The sequence below is a fragment of the Mytilus californianus genome, unplaced genomic scaffold (genome assembly GCF_021869535.1).
Source record: "Mytilus californianus isolate M0D057914Y unplaced genomic scaffold, xbMytCali1.0.p SCAF_19, whole genome shotgun sequence".
In the NCBI taxonomy this organism is placed as follows: domain Eukaryota; kingdom Metazoa; phylum Mollusca; class Bivalvia; order Mytilida; family Mytilidae; genus Mytilus; species Mytilus californianus.
Genome location: NW_026262667.1, coordinates 8,626,680 through 8,646,128, shown reverse-complemented (window position 1 = coordinate 8,646,128; position 19,449 = coordinate 8,626,680). Strand labels below are relative to the sequence as shown.

Below are 19,449 nucleotides of genomic sequence, written 5' to 3'. Positions count from 1 at the left end.
CTACATGGGCGCTGCCATTTTGGAATACTGACGTAATTTTGTGTTGGCGATCCCATAATGCAATGCGATAATGGCCATCATTGGGACAAAACCCTTCTTTGTCTACAAAACTAAAATAGAACGTCAAAGCTTTGGTTAATAAGGGTAAGAATCATATTAAAAAGTCTGTACTTTGGTTCCTTGAAGCTTAACAGCTTTGAAGAAACTGATAATAATGAAACAAATAATCCGTACACCCGAAAATGCCTCTGAATGGTTGACCCCTCCCTGGTACCTCCACCGACTGTGTTGCTCGAGAGTGGATTCAAGGTTTCCAAATTATTATGAATAAAATACTTTAAATAAACAACAAATTATTTACCATAATCATTGGTTTATCGTTTGTCGTGTTTTGTATATTTCAGTCTGCAGCTGTTATGAAATTTTCTGTCATGAAATTGAGCTTTGTCAGCATATTGATCATTAGAACATATGAATCATTATGCTGTGTGGTCTTATGGCCCCTAATAATCATGATTATTTAAAGGGAACACACATTAAATGTAAATGGATAACTTTCCAATAAAAGTTTCAATGATTGCTCAAGATTACATACAACCAATGAATGCCACTGACCATGAGAGAGAAAGCATATTTACAAAAAGAAAAAAAAATCTTTTAGGATTTATAATGCATATATAATGCATGTATGCATTTGTTCAAAATTATGAAAATGAAAATTGAATGGTTTTAAAAAATTTAAAGAGGGTAGAAATGGGGTACTGGAATACATGTAGGGAATATTTAATTTATTTTTCACGAATTTGAACCGCCATACATCATGTACAAATGTACAAACACTTTAGTATTTACACTCATTAATTTACAGTACTTTGTTTCAATTTATTGAACACAGCTTGTCAATTTTTCACTTTAAACAAATTCCAAATAAATTTTCCTATGATATAAACCTGATAAATCATATAAAGAATAAAAGAATTTATGTTAAAACACTCGTAAATTTTTCATTCACTATTTTTCATTCAATCGATTCAGACTTTCAAATTTTATAGAGTAGACTTCTGAAGATAAGTATTTCTTAGCTGAAGTGAGCTGAAGAAATGTGTATCTTAACTAAAAATTGCAATTGACAAAGTAACAGATCAAAGGATTGTTGGTATTTTCTATCTCAAATTTTTACTGAAAACTACAAAAATCTCATTTTGAGCATTTTATGAAATCAACTTAATTTTTTGTATACACTAAATTGATTTCTGTGGATAAAAACTAGTAGAAGTTCAGCTGCCTGGAAAATGGAGACCAATATATATTGTTTGTTATTTTACAATAAAAACTGACCGCCATGATATATCTAAATGTGATTAAAGTGGCATTAAACACCAAGAATCAATCTGTTGGTTTTTGTGATGAATTTCTAATATTGACATTGCATTCAGATGAAAATGAACAGTTTTGATATTTAACAAACAGTCACATTGTAATAAAGGCTTTATGTCTGTGCAAGGTTTTACTTAATAGACTTAAAAAAAAGAATTAATTCTAGTACGTCAAGGAAATTCAGTTTTTCATTTCGGTAGTTTAATAGTAACAATCTCATTTTGATACGGCCAATGCACCATGTGCTGCTAACCAATATGACAAAAAAGTGTAAAAAAAGAACATTAGGGTAAAAAACAAGTATTGTTTACTATCTTTTAAACCTTTATATAGACATGTATCGATAAAGTAAAACAATGACAGGGCAGAAATTTTCAGAATCTCAAGAGCTACCTACTGCCTATTTTAACAAAAACTGATGGACCATTCCATAAGTAGGAGTAATTGCCCTTAAATACGATTTTTACCAAGTTTTAATGATTTTTGTTTTATAATTCTTAGATAAAAGATAAAGTGAAAACTAATAGAGCAAAAATAATCAAATCGAAATCAAAATGGCAAAAATGGTCATTCAACTCTTTATAAGAGTTGTTGCCCTTGAATGAGTAAAATATTCAATTTTTTGCTCCTTTGCCAGAAATAATCGTATTGCATTCTGCATGTTCTAGCAGTTTTATGCAAAAATGCTGCATGAACATACAAGCTCCTTGGTTAAGTTTAGATATGTCATTAAGAAAATTTTACTGTTTTATACATACAAAATGTATGGTGTTATCTGGAGAATTAGCATTCAATTGTTGATAATCATTGATCATATCAAGAGAAGTAAGAATAAACATGCAGTACAAATGTAGTTGCAGAAGTGAATTTTATTGCTTTATTTATTTAAATTGACAATAACGTGATCAGTTTTACTGCTTACAGTACATAAAAATCATTTTAATTAGTTTGATAGTTAAATATATATCACATTGTAGTTGTACATGCATACACATGTATATAAACAAGCACATTGTGCTGGCTTTCGTTATGTACATGTCATGTTGTTTTTGCATTTTAGTGTGTACCAGTAGGATTGGCTAAGCAGTCATGTCATCCCACAAGCAAGACGAGTTGTGTAAGTAAAAAATAAAATCTGGAGCACCACATGTATCTGTATAGGGAGAAAGTAGGATATATTTAAAACAGCCTAACCACAAATTTACCATATATTTTTATGCCCCCGCCGTAGCGTCACTTTTACCGTTCTAGAGTTATGCCCCTTTTCAAATGGAAAAATTGCTGAATTTTTTGTTTCCGTTCTCTTATTTTAGTTTGCCTCAACCAAATGTTGTGAAACTTATACACAATGCTTATTACCACAAAACACAGATCAAGTTTGAATTTTGGTGGCGTCACTTTAACCGTTCTAGAGTTATGCCCCTTTAGAAATGGAAAAATTGCAAAATTTTTATTTTCTTCTAAATATCAAGTAATTTTTAAAATTGGATTTATCTTCCTTTGTCCATGATTATAGTTGAATCAACTACAATCAATGCTTTATACAATGCAATGTTTAATTTTGACTTCCACTGATAAAACACAGATCACGTTGAATTTGGGTAGTGTCACTTTAACCATTATTGAGTTATGCCCCTTTATAAAATGAAAGTTTGCCAAATTTTTAGTTTCCATTCTGTAACTTAAGTTTGCCCCAACCAAACATTATGAAACCTATACACAATATTCATTACCACAAAACTAAGATCAAGTACAAAATTTTTGTTTCCTTTTTCTAACTTTAGTTTGCCTCAACCAAATGTTATGAAACTTATACACAATGCTTATTACTACATAATACAGATTAAGTACGACATTTGGTGGCAACACTTTTACCATTCTTGAGTTATGTCTCTTTATAAACATAAAAATTGCTGAATTTTTTTGTTTCCGTTCCCTTACTTTAGTTTGTCTCAACCAAATGTTATAAAACTTATACACAACCGTTCTAGAGTTATGTGTGTTTACAAATAGAAAAATTGCTGAATTTTTAGTTTCTGTTCTCTACTTAAGTTAGCCTCAACCTAATGTTATGAGACTTACACACAATGCTTATTACCACAAAACTCAGATCAAGTTCAAATTTGGGTAGCGTCACTTTTATTTTATCATGATACAATCTTCCCATAAGTAGGTTATTACTTTAAATACATGCCTCAAAATCTTTTGAATGCCTTGACTGTATTATGTATGCTTTAGACCTTGAATGGAATGCAACAGGCAAATTTCAGCAAAATGATTTAGAAATGAGAGGAACAATGAAAATTGTAATTGTAAGCAATGTATTGCTATAATGTGACCTGAAACATAAAATCATCACATATAAAAAAACAATCCATATACATTTTATTTAAAAAAAATTAATTGTAAGAAACTGGGTATTGTTTAATCTACTGATACCTTTATCATGTTTATTCAGCTATTCTATGTACAGCATGACAAAAAAATTGTTTAAATTTTTCGTAATTAAAAAATAAGTATGGTTACCAAACATTAAAACAATGTATCATCTATAGTTTAAGAACTGTTTTAGTCTTGAATGTTAGTATATGATTAATCTGACTAAACTTCTCTATCCTTTTAAAGTTCCATGTTTAAGGATTAATGCAGTAACAATGAGACAAGGTAAAGAGAAGGTTTTTATACTAATTTCCTTTTTGAATAGGGTGCCATGACTGTGGCAAGAGTGTACCAGGAATATGCAAGAAACATGGTGGTTTTACACAAGTTTTTGATAATGCAATACCCTCAAGAGCACGACTAACATGCCCAGCTGGTCTTGTAATTAAGCAGGTGAAGACAGATGATGGTAAAACATGTGAGTATATCATTGTAATTGTGTATGAAAAGATACACCAAAAAGTATGTTAACTGTTAAATTATTAACAATATTAAGTTAAGATTTTGTCTAATATTGAATGATTTCACTGTAGGTGTGCAGTAACTAGGAACCAACTGGAAATAAATACATTTGTCATCTTTATAAAAATTAATTATATAAATGTTGTGGTAGGATTGCCAGTGAGACAAGATCTGTCTACCAGAGACCAAACAATGTAGATGCTAGCAACTACAGGTCACTGTTTGATAATTAGTTCTGTAAATTGTTTGTGGTTTGTGTTACAAATACAGAGAATATCTGGTAAATAGACCAGTTCATACATAGATCTGACTGCATTGATACATATTGATCAACACTCTGAACATTAGTTTTGATTTATTTTGCATTTCAATACTTTTGTTTTTCAGCTTATGGTATCTTTGCTAAAAGAATAATACAATGCAGATCACAGTTTGGACCTCTATATGGACAAGTTAAATCAACAGAAAAATATACTCCAAAGAAAGACACAACAGATGTTAGTAGAGATGAAAAATCACCAATTTCTAAGGAAACCACTGAGGAAAGAACACCTAGTGTTCAACTTATTGAGCCTGAAATAACTAACCAAATTTCACAAAATATTCCTCAAAATTCTCAGCAACAAGAAGCTGACATTCAAAGACAATTAAGCATTGAAACCCAGCAACAACAACAACATATTAACAGTTCTGAAATGATCCCACACAATGACGAAGGACATTTACTGTTACAGAACATTGATGGGTTTGATACTGCTAATATGCAACAACAGTTAGTATCTCAGCAATATACACAACAGAACAACAATACTTTTACATTACAACACCCGAACATTGACAAGGCTACACAGATAATGAACATCCAGAACTGTTTACATGCTGGTCCTTACGGTGATGCAGGGCTACAACATTTATCTGGTGGCTATACTCCACAGCAGGCATTAGATATAGTGACAACATTGTCTGGGGATACAGCTGTCAGTCAGTTTGAACAACCACAATTGTCACAAGACCTAACTCTGCAAGCTTCAATTGAGGCTGGTATAACACCAGCAGATAGTTATGTTAGTGAAGGATTAACAGAAACACAGCTTTTAGAGCATCAAATAGCTGTAGCCACACAGGAACTTCAGAACATGACTTCTGATCAACAACCCTTACCACCAAGTAGTATGTCTCTTTCTTCACTGGAAAATACTACTTTGCCTTCAACTGAACACATGCAGCATAATACTACTGAGTCATTACAGCAAAATGCTGTTCTTGCCTCAACTGAACCTTTGCCTACAGAACTTACCAGTGAATCAGACCAGCGGCCGCAAAACACCACTGATGAACCTCATGCCACAGAAGTTACAGAACAGACAGGGGGAAAGGAAAAGGAAACAGAAGAAAAAGAACTAGATTATACCTACGAGATTAAGGTTTGCTTTTAAAACTTACATTTTGTGTACATTAATATTTATGCATATTCATTTTGTCAACTGGGTTCAAGTTGTTGAAACAATGGTGCTTACATTCTCTTTTGTTTTTAGTTTTATATTGAAATTGTGTTTGCTTCTACAAATTTATGTACACAACCATATAATATTGTTATAACAGACTTAAAAGATAAAAAAAATAACTACAATACATGTATATACGGTAAATGATTGCAATAGTTTAAAATATTTCAAAATCATGACACAAAACTTCAATCTTTTGATCTTTTAAGATGGCCATGCCTTAAAATATGTCCAATATAAATGAATTGTTTTTCATCATCAGTAATATGTTCTTCATAGTCAATGAGTAGCAAAGGTAAATAGCAACAAACAACAAACATTTATAACATTAAACTCAGAGGTGACTTGGTTCAGGATTGCATTTAAAATAAGATGATGTTGTATGATTGCCAATGAGACAACTCTCCACCAGAGACCAAATGGTGTAGAAGTAAGCAACTATAGGTCACCATACAGCCTTCAAGAATGAGCAAAACCCATACCACACACACTACATGTATAAAAGGCTCGAAATGACAAATTTATGTAAAATATTTCAAACAAGAAAACTAACAGCCTGATTTATGTACAAAACAATAAACAAAAAAAATAATATGTTAAACAGCAGCAAACGACAATCACTCATGATCAATTACAGCCTAAATTGTAGTGATGGTTTGTTTGAAACAACAAGTTTCACCATCCAAACACATGAATTCTTTTTGGTCATATAGCTCATGGTTGCAGCATATTTTCATATCTTTGGCTTTCAAATGTTCGAGTTTGAGCGTTCCTGATTCAGATGCACATGTTTTATAAAGTGTTAATTTCATTAACAAGTATAATTTATTTCATGCAGGTATTTTATAAGGATAAAGGTTTTGTAAATGCTGTTGATATCAATTCAATTTCACAGTTTAAATTAAAACCATTTTTGTCTCTCCTTGACGGAGTCAAAAAGCGAGACATAGGTATGCTGTTTCTGGCGGCAGCGTCAACAATGTATTAGTTTGTGATTAGGTCTAGTTTATGGTGAACCATTAGTGGTTGGTCAATGATATTAGGTATTCAGTTGTATTAGCATTGGCACATCTCATATCCATGGAGATTATTTGGCCCCACCCCCTCAGTCATGGACTAATGACTTTGAAAGGTTTGCTTAGTTTACATGTATTAGTTTGTGATTAGGTCAGTTCAAGGGGAGCCATTAGTGGTAGGCCAATGTTAATTGGTATGCAGTTGTATAATAATTAGCACATCTCATTTCCATGGAGAATATTAGGCCCGCCCCTCAGTCATGGTCTATTGACTTTGAAACTTTTGCTTAGTTTATGTATAAGTTTGTGATTAGATCAGTTTAAGATGAACCGCTAATGTTAAAAGTCAATGATATTTAGTATGCAAATTTATTGGCATTTGCAATTCTCGTTTCCATGGAGATTATATAGCCCCACCCCCTCATCATGGTTCATTGACTTTGAAACTTTTACATACAATGACATAGCTTATAAGTTAATGTTTGTGTTTAGGTTTGTTTAAAGGGAATGACTTATGATAAGTCAATGGTATTTGGTATGCAGTTTTATTAGCATTGGCACATCTCATTTTCATGGAGATTGTTTAGCCATGTACCTTCAGTCAAGGTTCATTGACTTTGAATATTTGGATAACTTACAATGTACATGTTAAAGTATTGCTATTTTAATTTCAACATTTGCATTATCAAAATTACAAAAAGGCGAGACATATCTCTGTGTTAACAGTTTATTTTTTTAATTGCAGATATTTAAGGGAGATTACTATGTTGATAATATTGATATCTTTGAATTGCAGATATTTAAGGATGATGACTATGTTGATAATATTGATATCTCTTTTTCCTTACAGATATTTTTAAGGATGACAACTATGTTGATAATATTGATATCTCTTTTTCCTTACAGATATTTTTAAGGATGACGACTATGTTGATAATATTGGTATCTCTTTTTCCTTGCAGATATTTAAGGATGACGACTATGTTGATAATATTGATATCTCTGATGAAGATAAATGTAACTGGATGATGTTTGTTAGACCGGCCAGAAATACAGCCGAACAAAATGTTGTTGTCTATCAACAAGACCAGCATATTTTCTTTGTATCTATAAAGGTTGGTACATGCAATATTTGTTACTGAAATCATATACTGAAATATTTTTTAGTTCACCTGGCCCTGATGGACCTTGTGAGCTTACACTACACACGGAGAGTTCTGATTCTCATACTCCAAACCAAAGGTCCGGAAACGGTCATATTTGCCAGTCATGACCTGAACTGAAAGCTATTTGTCCGAATCGAAAAATTGGAATTTAGGACAAATTTAATTTTTTTACAGAAATAATTTCGGTCATTTCATTGAGATCGGGTTTCTTAATCTCCATTTTGCACTTGTTTTTGTTTTATAATCCCTTTCCTGTAATAAAACTGCCACTCTAGTATAGTTCGATAATCCTGAGGGCCCTCCTAATAACTATATAAATGCCTCCGGGAAATATTGGCTAATGATCGCTAATCACTTTTTACCTGTGTTTTTAATTCACACCTGACATTGATCACAAGCTCTGAACTAATATCATAAAGAAATTAAAATTCCTTTAAGTATTCATTACTTAATTACTTTTCAGCAAAGACAATCAATAATTCTGATTTACAATTGAACCTTAATTTAATTTACGGAGAAAAAAGTAATTTTTCACAAGTAACACATGTGCTTTATTTACTATGAAATACGCATGTGTGAAATTGTCTTCAGCAGATTTGACACTTAATAGTAAAATGCAAAATAAGTTCATGCTAAATAATCGAGTGCAACTTTTATCATTCTGTTGTATACAAACACTTTCAAAGGTCATAAAATTAAAAAGCTGGTGATTTCCTGTCAATTTGATAAACAAAACGAATCCCGGAAATGAATCCCGAATTACTCATACTTGAGTATTGTCGCAAAACTTCCGGTTTTAATTTCGTCTTCAAAATCGAAAGAAACGTTAGCAATGTCTGAGAAATTAACTATTTTGAGTCATTAAAATCATTTCAATTTTAAACTGTTGCCTTCCCTAAACTGTTCTTGAACGTGTTTAGAAAAATGGTAAGAAAATTCACGAAGTAAATGCGATGAAACAGTCATATAAGTTCATTGATGCTATGATTCTAATGTGATATCGACAATTTGAAAAAGGGCACCAACTTATAAGTCATCTCAAAATGACCGAAATTGTGTGAAAAAAATTCCGGATCCTTGCTCCAAACTCTGTGTAAAAACTTTGTGCACACCAAAAAACTCCAGCAACTCTCCCATATTGATGCAGAGCAGGGTTTCCCCTGGGTCAATTTCTTTTTTCACCAGCTCTTTCGCCAAAACAATATTTTTTTCGCCAACTCACATTGACAAACACAGTATTTTTTTAATTCGAAATTGTTTTCCTTATTTCTAACCAAAAATGCAGATTGCAGCATTGTACAGTTGTCTCATTTATTGTAATTCTACAAATCTTTTATATATCCCACATTGTAATAAATGAACACTCAATCAGGACAAAATTTTCTTGAACTTAAAAAAGATACTGTAAAATTTGACTTCGAGATTTATCTTCAATCAGTTTATTGGGTACTTCCTGTCTAGTTAAAGGACAACAAATAAAATTAGAGATTTGTGTTACTTTTGAACACTTTCTTTAAAACAGTTATTTTCACTTCCGAACCATCGTAAAAAGTAAAAGTTGAGATGTAAAACAGGTGCGCCGCTAAAACAATGGTGAAGTACCCACCTCAAAATGGTCATTGTTATCAAAGTTGTAAAAACACTCCTTCAGGTGACATGTGACGCCAATATATCACACATTTTCATTAAACAATAAAATTAACACCTTTATTAACAAGGCCATTGTTTCTGATTGCTATCAAATGCAATCAGCTGATTATTGATTTTCTGACAAAATCGATTCAAGTTCGAGGTGAAATCTGAGAATTGTCTGATTAGGGAAAAAGTCAGAGAAACCTGAAACAAAATTAAGAAGATGGACGAAGTCGAACATTATATTTCTTTCATGAAATTATTTCGCCAATCATGATTTTTAATTGCCACAATTTAATTTTTTCTGAAAAATGCAAAAATGGCGACTGCCAGCAGAAACCCTGTGCAGTGCTAGAATCTATATTTAACAATTTAAACAGAACTATGGCCATTCACAGATTTAAAATTCATTTTATTCAAGTGTCTTTTCCATACACAGGTGTTTAACAAATTGAAATTTAAAAAAAAACTATATGTTATGATGTTCCAGGACACAAGTAATAAGATTTATAGTTGAACCTTTGGGAATATTTCTCTTGGATAGAAAAGATAGGTGAAATTACATTTCAGTATTTTAAGTAATGAATATTTAATTCTTCTTTGACACAGCCAATTCCTTCTAACACTGAGATAAAAGTTTGGTATTCTGCTGAGTATGCTGAGATGATGGACAAACCACTTCTGCCTGATCCAGAACCTATCATTACAGAGACACCTGATCAAGAAGCAACAGGTGAGTCAATAGTAATCTCTTCGTAGTTAGTAGTGCTGGGTATATAGTTTTTGATCCGTCCACCAGTCCTTAAGTCTATATGAAAATAAGAAGATGTGGTATGATTGCCAATGAGACAACTCTCCACCAGAGACCAAATGACACAGAAGTTAACAACTTTTGGTCACCATAGAGCCTTCAAGAATGTACAAAACCTATACGGCATAGTCCGCTATAAAAGGCCCCGAAATGACCAATGTAAAACAATTCAAACGAGAAAACAGTCTGCTTTATGTACAAAACAAATATGATTTACAGCAACAAATGACAACCATAGAGAATTACTGTTCATCAGTTTGCCAGTTGATTTTGTTTCAGGACCCTAAATCCAATACTTTATATCAGATTACAACCATTAATCAAATACTACAAATGGGATTGCAGTCTTACTTGGATATATGGTCACATATAATGAGTGGAAGATACATATTGATTTTGTGGACACTTTTCAATGTCAATGTCATAGTAACTAAAAAATAAGACTGAAATGACAAGTGGTTTCTGGGTGCAAAATCAATTTCTACAGATGGGATTTTAAGTTTACTTGGACATGTGGTCACATATAATGAGATGAAATTTCCTATTGATTTTGAGGTCACCACATCAAAGGTCAATGACAAAAAGTGACTGGAAATAGACTTACATTTGTGTAGAAAAGTGGTTGCCAGATGTTAAATCAAAGACTAAATTTGGCATTGCAACCTAACTTGGATATATAGTTATATGCGAACAAAATTAAAAGACCCACAGAAAAAAATCATGAATATTTATACTTCCTTAGTAAATTAAAAAAAAACACTTGGCAATATTATCATGTGAACTTCGTAGATAAGACTCTGATTATTGTTATTCCACTATATGAATCATGTCTTAAAGTTTTGGTCTTTAATTCATTTAACTGGTATATCTTAACTTTATCATTTAAAGACTGCGTTTGTCAAAATTTTACATGTACATGAATTTGAATAAGAATGAAGATTAAACCTCGAGAGACATACTTTAAAATGGATGAACTCCAATTGTTGCATATATGGAAAGCTCTCCTTGTTCCATTTACATTGTAGATATAGACCACAGTTAAGTTAATCACAAGTATACTACCAGTAATTTAAAATGTATAAGATATAAGTATTGTTGTAAAATTTGTTATCTTTGTTAAGAGAATAAAATTTTGTATTATAGGTGTGGCTGCGAAGTGGGTGTGCTCAGTTTGCTATGATGGTTTCAGTGCTTTTGCTGATCTAGAAGCCCACCTGTGTCCAGGACTTCCACCTGACAGTCGTAGATTAAGGGGCAGACCCAGGAAAGGAAGGCCAAGAAAGTATATCAAACCATCCAAAACTTGGAGAGCTAGACTGGAGAAGTCTAGAATGTTAAAAGCTAAGGTTGTCGATCCTTCACAGACTCTTCCACCAAGAAGGAGAGGGAGACCTCCCAAAAATAAAAGACCAGCCTTGGATATTCCTCCACCCCTACAAGTTGAGGAGACACCTGATGATCAGGTTCTAGATGGGGAACCAGAAGATAAAGCGTACATGGAACAAGTCATGGACGATGAGGAAGATGAGGAGAAGACAACTACAGAAATGTTAGATGAAATATTGGGAGCAGACGAAGATTATCCTGAACCTATGCCACGTAGACGTGGTCGTAAAAAGGGAAGGATTCCTCGTGGACCTAGGGCATCTAGACGTGAACCAATGCAATGTCCCCATTGCACAGAAACATTTACAAAAGAAGCATTGTTTGTAATACATGTATCTGACCATACTGGAGTCAAACCGTTTATTTGTGAAGTAGCTGAATGTTCTAAAGGATTTATGTCCAAATTTAAATTAGAAAGACATCGTTTGATTCATACCTGTCCCCGTCATCACAAGTGTCCTTATTGTGACAAGTCATTCAATCGTAAAGATCACCTGAAAAATCACATGATTACTCATGATCCAAATAAGAAAAGATGGGTGTGTGAAGAGTGTGGAAAGGAATATTCTTACAACTTTTCCTACAGAACTCACAAGGCATTTCACGATGCCGATGCAGGAAGGTCGACAGAGTGTGGAATTTGTCACAAGCAGCATGAGACTAGGGAAGAATTATTGTATCATTTGAAAGTACACAGTGGTGCCCGTTCAGTGAAAAACTGTACAGAAAAAATACATGCTTGCCCTGAATGTGGAAAGAAGTTTTATACAAGGAAAGATGTGAGAAGACACATGATTACTCATACAAAGAAAAAAGACTTCTTATGTCAATACTGTCCACAAAGATTTGGACGCAAGGATCACCTGACTCGTCATTTGAGATCCTCTCATAGTGGTGACAATGCTAACAAACCTCCTAGAGCACCTAGAGGAGAAAGGAAAGAAAAATTGAAGGAGTATGAAAAAGTTAGTGCTGCAGTGTTTCAAGCTCTTAATATTCCGAGGGAAGATCCAACAGTGCTGGTCACATCACAACCAAACATTAACAGCATTTATCATACCATGCAAACAGCTGACGGCCGTGAATTAGCCGTTCCTATTCAATTGTATGAAAATAATGCTCAGTCTGTGATTAATATGTCAAATATGCAGAATATACATCAGCAACAACATATACCTGCTCAAATGCAAAGTATGCAGGTTACTTCAATTGGATCGCAGATGCAGTTAACGGATCAAAGATACATAGATGTTAGTGGGGGTGCCATACGTCATCAACAGCAAGGTATGGATCCAAATGCTCAAACTAATGAGTATCGACAACATCAGGTGCAAACACACGGCACAATGTACCTGGCAAACCAACAGCAACCTGCCCAACAACAAATTATAAACAAAGATGTTAATTTAGATATGATTAGAACAAATGGTGTCATACCAGCTGAATACCAAGTGAACCGTGACCAGACCAATCGACCAACTGTTGTGCAGACAAATGATAATAGACAACAGTCTCAGACATTTTCCACATTATTAGGATACATGGAGACTTTAAGATTTTTAGAGAATCTACCGACCACTGCACAAGGTGGTGTAATAGCTCAGATAGAAGGTGGACCCCCTACTATGGTTCCTATCCAGTCGTCAGCTTATGCAGGCAATGCTCCACTTAATATGAGCCATCAAAATGAAATGCAAAAACGTATACAGATACCTGTGTCACAACAGATTATTCAACAGCAACAGCAACAACAGCAACAACAACATACTTATCAACCACAGACATAAATAATTATCAGTATGAATATATGTCTAGGATTCATAATGTAATAGATTCAAATGTCTTGATTTAAAGGTTATGATTTTCCATAATGTTGGAGAATTTTATGTTTATGTTTTGTTTGCCTATATTTTAAGTTATCAGAGAGAGTCGTTTACTTTTGCAGTTTCACTTATGATTATCATGATTGTTTTACTGAAATTTTCTTTTTCCTCTGAAACTGTCAGTCAATGAAATATAACTTTTATACTAAAATTCTGTTTGTATTCAGATGTTTTAACAGATAAATACATCATGAGGCCATCAGTTTCCATTTTATAATATTTTAAAACGATTTTAGTAAGCTTTTTGTTTCTAAAATTGTTAGTGCCTTAAAACCACCTGTTTTGTTGGAGGAATTTTTTAAAATAAATTTTCACTTTAAAACATGTTAACTACAGAAAATAATCCTTTATTTTTTTACGTACAAAAGTCACGACATTATCAATGTTGAATAAGAATATTTTCCTAGAGTTCATGGGGTATTACTGTTAAATGATTATTATTTATTCATTTTATTAATATTAGATATTTTAACTAAAATCATACATGAGTTACCAACTTCCTTGCAAGTTTTCATTGCTATTTTTAATTTTTATCAGGAGCTATTTTAAAATATATCACTTTTTGAAACCAAAATTTCTTAAGTTCAAACTTGGGTTAATCTCAGTGTTGTAAAGGTGGAGTCTCCTGATGTTAGTTAAATGACTTGAGAAATATCGACTTGATACAATGAATTGGTGTTTTTTGTAGCTATGGATAAAGTCAAATTATCTCCATTGTAAGAAAATTGGTAAACACATGTATGGTATTTGGTGTAAGGTATAATATATGTCATATATAAGTAATTCTAATAATTATTTATCCCTGTGAGCTCATTCAGCTGCATGGTTGTGGTTGTTGTCTGACTGTATCCCTGTGAGCTCACTCAGCTGCATGGTGAGGTTGATATTGGACTGTATCCCTGTGCGCTTACTCAGCTGCAAGGTTGTGGTTGATATAGGACTGTTTCTTCACAAACAGTTCACATGTATTCTAAAACAAATCATCATTTACATTGTAAAGTCTACATTCAAATCAAATTTTTTATTGTCATTTCAAAGGCTTGATGGATATTCCAAGATGGTATTAGCTACATGTAGCTAGATTAGATGGTTGGCCTTAATACCAGTCCATTGTTTTATATCACATGACAGTGTTATGTACAGTAATCATATTAACAGTTAAATATTTGTGCCATAAAGGGATAATCATCCATCATATATAATTTCATAACATTATAAAATCAGTCCTTAATTTCAGACAAATATTCCTCTTTTTTATACACTTGTGTCAAACAGTATATACTCTAAGGCTATGTACAAATTGCAACTCATCATTTATGTGTTTATTTTACAGTAAATCAATGAAAATACATGTGCATTACATAAACATTATCTTTTTGAATCAGAAAAGTTTCAACTTACTACTGCTGAATTTTGTTTAAATTTAATTTTGTTCTGAAAATTTCATTTTTTTTTTATTTGAGCATGTGTCATTGACAATGTATTAGTTAGGGATTAGGTCAGTTTAAGAGGAAACACTTATAATTAGTCAAGGATGCTTGGTATGCAGCTGTACAGGTCACATCTCATTTCCATGGAGATTATTTTGCCTTGAACCTTCAGTCACAGTTCATTGACTCTGAATGTTTTACATAGTTTTCTTTTTAGTATTGCAAATTAATTTGAATATTTACATTTTACTATCAAAGTTAAGTATAAGAGAGACAAATATCTGTGTCAACAGTTTATTAAAGGTAAATAGGGCTTCAGGTGTAATACATTCCTAAAACATTTTTGTGTTATTTACCAAATGTAAAAGACTCAGAATTTATTAGAAACAGAAATATGATTTTTCAGTTTAACTTTTTGATCCAGCAGTAGAGCCATGTGGTAATTCATATAAATACACTTAAAAATTCCAGGTTTCAAAAAAGTTCTATTGACTTGATTTTTGTTAATAATAAAAGAATGTGACACTTGAAAATGTCTGTTTAAGTCTAGTAAATTAGTATTAATTCTTGTAAATTTTGTGTATTGAAATAGAAGTTAACCCTCTAGTAAAGATTTTAAGGGGAAAATGACCAGTGATAAAATAATACAATTTTGTAAGACGTTTGTACATTGTCTGGTGAAAATCTTACCAGTAACAAATAAATGAATTAATATAGAAAACAAATTGTTAAAGAAAACTGCATTATATATTATTTAATGGTATATCTTTTGATTGTTTCACAACTTTTATAGACTTCGGACTAATTAAAGGTTAACATTTTGTAAAGACACAACTTTTATAGACTTGGGACTTATTAAAGGTTAACATATTGTATAGACACCTGTCTGTTGTAAGAGACTGTATGTTGTCATCTAGATATCTTTTGGTTATTTTTGTTGTTAGGTTGCTATCTCATTGACATTACATCAGGTCTCCTTTCTTTTAGTATAAATCTATAAATTTGATTTTACTTGATTTCGTTTTGGCATTTATATATCCAGACTCTTAACCATTTTAGAGTTTATGGAACAACATTTAAAATGGCAATTCTTTCATTTCAAAATCTATTTTCACAATTTTGATGCAAAATTTTATTTTGTATAGGTGACAGTTTATTTTAGGTTTATTTTACAAAGGTTTACAGGATTTATGCATGTATTTTCAACTGCCATATTCCACCATGTACATTTATATAGCTCTTGAACATAAATTCCTCAAATTCTGTATGGGTAAGTATGTAAATGTTACTACTTGATTTATTTGTATACTTGCCATAGTTTAAATGTTCTTCTCGTCATATAAAAAAATGATGGAAAGTTTGGTAAAGATTTTTCAGTACTATTTGGTGACGGTTATACATGGCTGCTTTGTATGATATATACGTGGGGCGTGGGTGCTTTAATACATTCAAACATTGTTTTAGGAAACATTAACAGCCAGGTCCTTATTCAAAGGATTTTAAAAGGGTCACATCTTATGATATCTGTAGTCCAGTTGTGAGATTTGTAATTCATCTTGTAAGTTTATATTAAAAAGAAATGTAAGGGCAATAGGCATAATAAATAAAGCATTTGATACATGAGTATTATATAGGTTGTTCTTTGTTTGAAATGTTTGTTATTGATAACCTGCTGTTCTGTATAAATAAAAACTTTTTCCTTTTGACTCCTATACTGATAATGCTTGAATAAAATTGTTATGTGTACAAAAACTGTAGATAATGTAGACAGTACTGTGTCTGCATTCTAAGGTGCATATTATTACAATGTATTAATTAGGAATATCAGATTTTATTGTGAAAATTTACAGCTTTAAATTATGTATAAGATTTGATAATTGAGACTTTTTAAAAGAAAATATTCATCTTAACTTGTTAGATGTGATCATCTTTAGTCATGCTTGAAAAGAAAAATAAAAACTGGAGTAAATGCTTGTGTTCAGTAATTGTTTTACATTTACCCATGTCTTTTTTAATGCTTGGAGTTTTTGTCATCACTGATATAGAAGGAAAGAGGTCGGTACATATAATCAGGATAAACACCAAAGAAAACTATAAAATATATACACATCTGGACATCACGACATTTCAGCAGTGTCAACAAAACATCTGATAATTTACACTTGGGAGTGAAATAACTGTTTCAATGAGCAAGGTCCTTTTTTGAAATCTGTACCAATATGTATTCCAGAGAAAGTAGTGTTTTGTCAACATATATATCATTTTCCTATGTATCTACCTAGTAAAGCATAACTTAAGACTGAACATATCATTAGGAAGCTAGACTATCTGGAATTGTTATAGTGGACTAAAACATAAAGTTGTTCCTTTACCTATAGAATGCATTGAAGTCATTCCAGTAAAGGAAAGGCACAACAAATACATCATATACTGAGGAAAAATGTTTAGCAACAAACAGTTTAATTGAACAAAAAAATGAATTATAAATTAGCTAAATTTGAATCTTTATATATTCCAACTTGTTTGAGGATAAAATTGCACCTTATGGTTAACTTTCTTTGTTACAATGATGTATTTATATATGTATAGTACTAAGTAGTATTGTTTTTTTTTAAATATAAAATTGAAAATTTAAAAACATTTGTTGCTGAACTTTTTATGCTCAGTATAGGTAAGTACTAGAAAGGTATTGTCATTGCAAATAGCAATATATAAATATATGGTGTTAGCCCTGTATAACCACACATTATCCGATGGAGAACATCTGTCTTTAAGTTGTTTAAAAGTAACAAAATTAAAATTTGATGTGACGGCATGGTAATCACATTATCATCCCTTACGACGGACAAAACATAGCTGATCTGAAAGATATACCATCCTACTTGCCATTATACATCATGTACTGTGTTACAATCCTAGATAAAGCCAATGAGGAAAGGCAATACTCTACTAACGAAAGCTATATTTCTATATAGCTTAATCGAGTGGTCTAGCCCGCTGGACATAGTGCAGACGGGGTTGCCAGTGGTTATACAAGGCCAACACCATAATATATATACAACTCGTCTAAATTTAGCCCAACAATGTTAGATTTGCAAATTTGTGTAATCAAATTTTTGTTCTTCTCTCAGCGGGATTCGAACCACTACTGTGATATCGTGGCAACACCGACTGCACTGTGTCCAGCGCCCTAGACCACTCCACCAACTGTGGCGTGGTTAAACATGTTTAAGGGCACCTAACCTGGGACAGTGGTGTAGCAGCACAACATATATATGAACAAACTATAACAAACAAGTCTTCATATTAATTATTGTTGCCAGCATAGAATCTAAAGTGTTGACTACAGTAATCAAGCACATTTAGATCAGCATATTGACCGACAGTTCTAATTTACTAGGTTGGTACGAAGTAGGCTCATGATTAAATTCAGGGGCGGATCCAGCCATTTATAAAAGGGGGGGGGGGTTTCCTAACCTAGGATAAAGGGGGGTTCAAACTATATGTCCCCATTCAAATGCATTGATCGTCAAAAAAGGGGGGTCCAACCCCCGGAACACCCCCCCCCCCCCCCCAATCCGCCATTGAATTAATACCGTGTCCCTATATAAATAGAATTCCAGGGAGAATAATATATATAAAAATGTTAAATCACTGTAAACAACCAAATTACTTTATTTTTAAAGATAAATGTCTTTGTTATTTTTAGTGACATTTAAACTTAAATACCGGTAGTTATAAAAGTTGAAAAAATACAAATATGAGCTATAATCCAGCACATAACATGGTACAGCAAACATGTAAAGTCTAACTACATGTGGGCTAACAAAATAAAACAACACTTTATAAATTGTGTACGTCTGAATCATTTTTGTCGAACTACCTTCCTCAGTAACGCTAAAAACCGAATATTTGAAAGCCAAGGATGTATAAGAACCGAAACAATTGAAGTGCTATATGACCAAAAGGGACATAAAAAAATGATAGCCAAATCCATCTAAAGTCAATTTTAACTTAGTGTCTTAATAACGTATTCATTCATTTCTAAACGGACAATTTAAGACAGGTTAATTATAAATCATGTCAGTAGCTAAGTACTGACTACTGAGCCGATGATACCTTCAGGTACTGATAGTCGAACACCAGCGGTATCGACCCTGTGCTGTAAAAATTGAATACAGCACTTTATAAATTGTATGCGTCCGAAGCGCTTTTCTGGATTATAAAGTGTTCACAATCGCGATGCATATAATAAAGGAAATTTTATAACAATTTAATTCAATGCAATGCAAGTTTTATTTAACAGCAGATGTTTTTTTTATTAAAGATTCATGACTTTGCT

General features: G+C 32.4%; 1 protein-coding gene across 1 annotated transcript; it reads left to right on the top strand.

Annotated features, from left to right (window-relative positions):
• Positions 1-65: 65 nt before the first annotated feature.
• On the top strand, positions 66-16,683 carry LOC127727209 (uncharacterized). The gene is made up of 7 exons (XM_052234682.1): positions 66-144; positions 2,438-2,494; positions 4,082-4,234; positions 4,666-5,702; positions 7,762-7,914; positions 10,207-10,330; positions 11,552-16,683. Exons 2-7 carry the CDS (start codon positions 2,467-2,469, stop codon positions 13,579-13,581), a joined length of 3,525 nt encoding a protein of 1,174 aa, XP_052090642.1. The 5' UTR covers positions 66-144; positions 2,438-2,466; the 3' UTR covers positions 13,582-16,683.
• The last annotated feature ends 2,766 nt before the right edge of the window (positions 16,684-19,449 follow it).

Bases quoted from the DNA above. Each gene is read 5' to 3' on its own strand.
- LOC127727209 (XM_052234682.1), top strand. From the start codon at position 2,467: ATGTCATCCCACAAGCAAGACGAGTTGT. The intron at 4,235-4,665 runs GTGAGTATATCA...TTTGTTTTTCAG, and splicing joins GACAGATGATGGTAAAACAT to CTTATGGTATCTTTGCTAAA. The intron at 10,331-11,551 runs GTGAGTCAATAG...TTTGTATTATAG, and splicing joins ACCTGATCAAGAAGCAACAG to GTGTGGCTGCGAAGTGGGTG.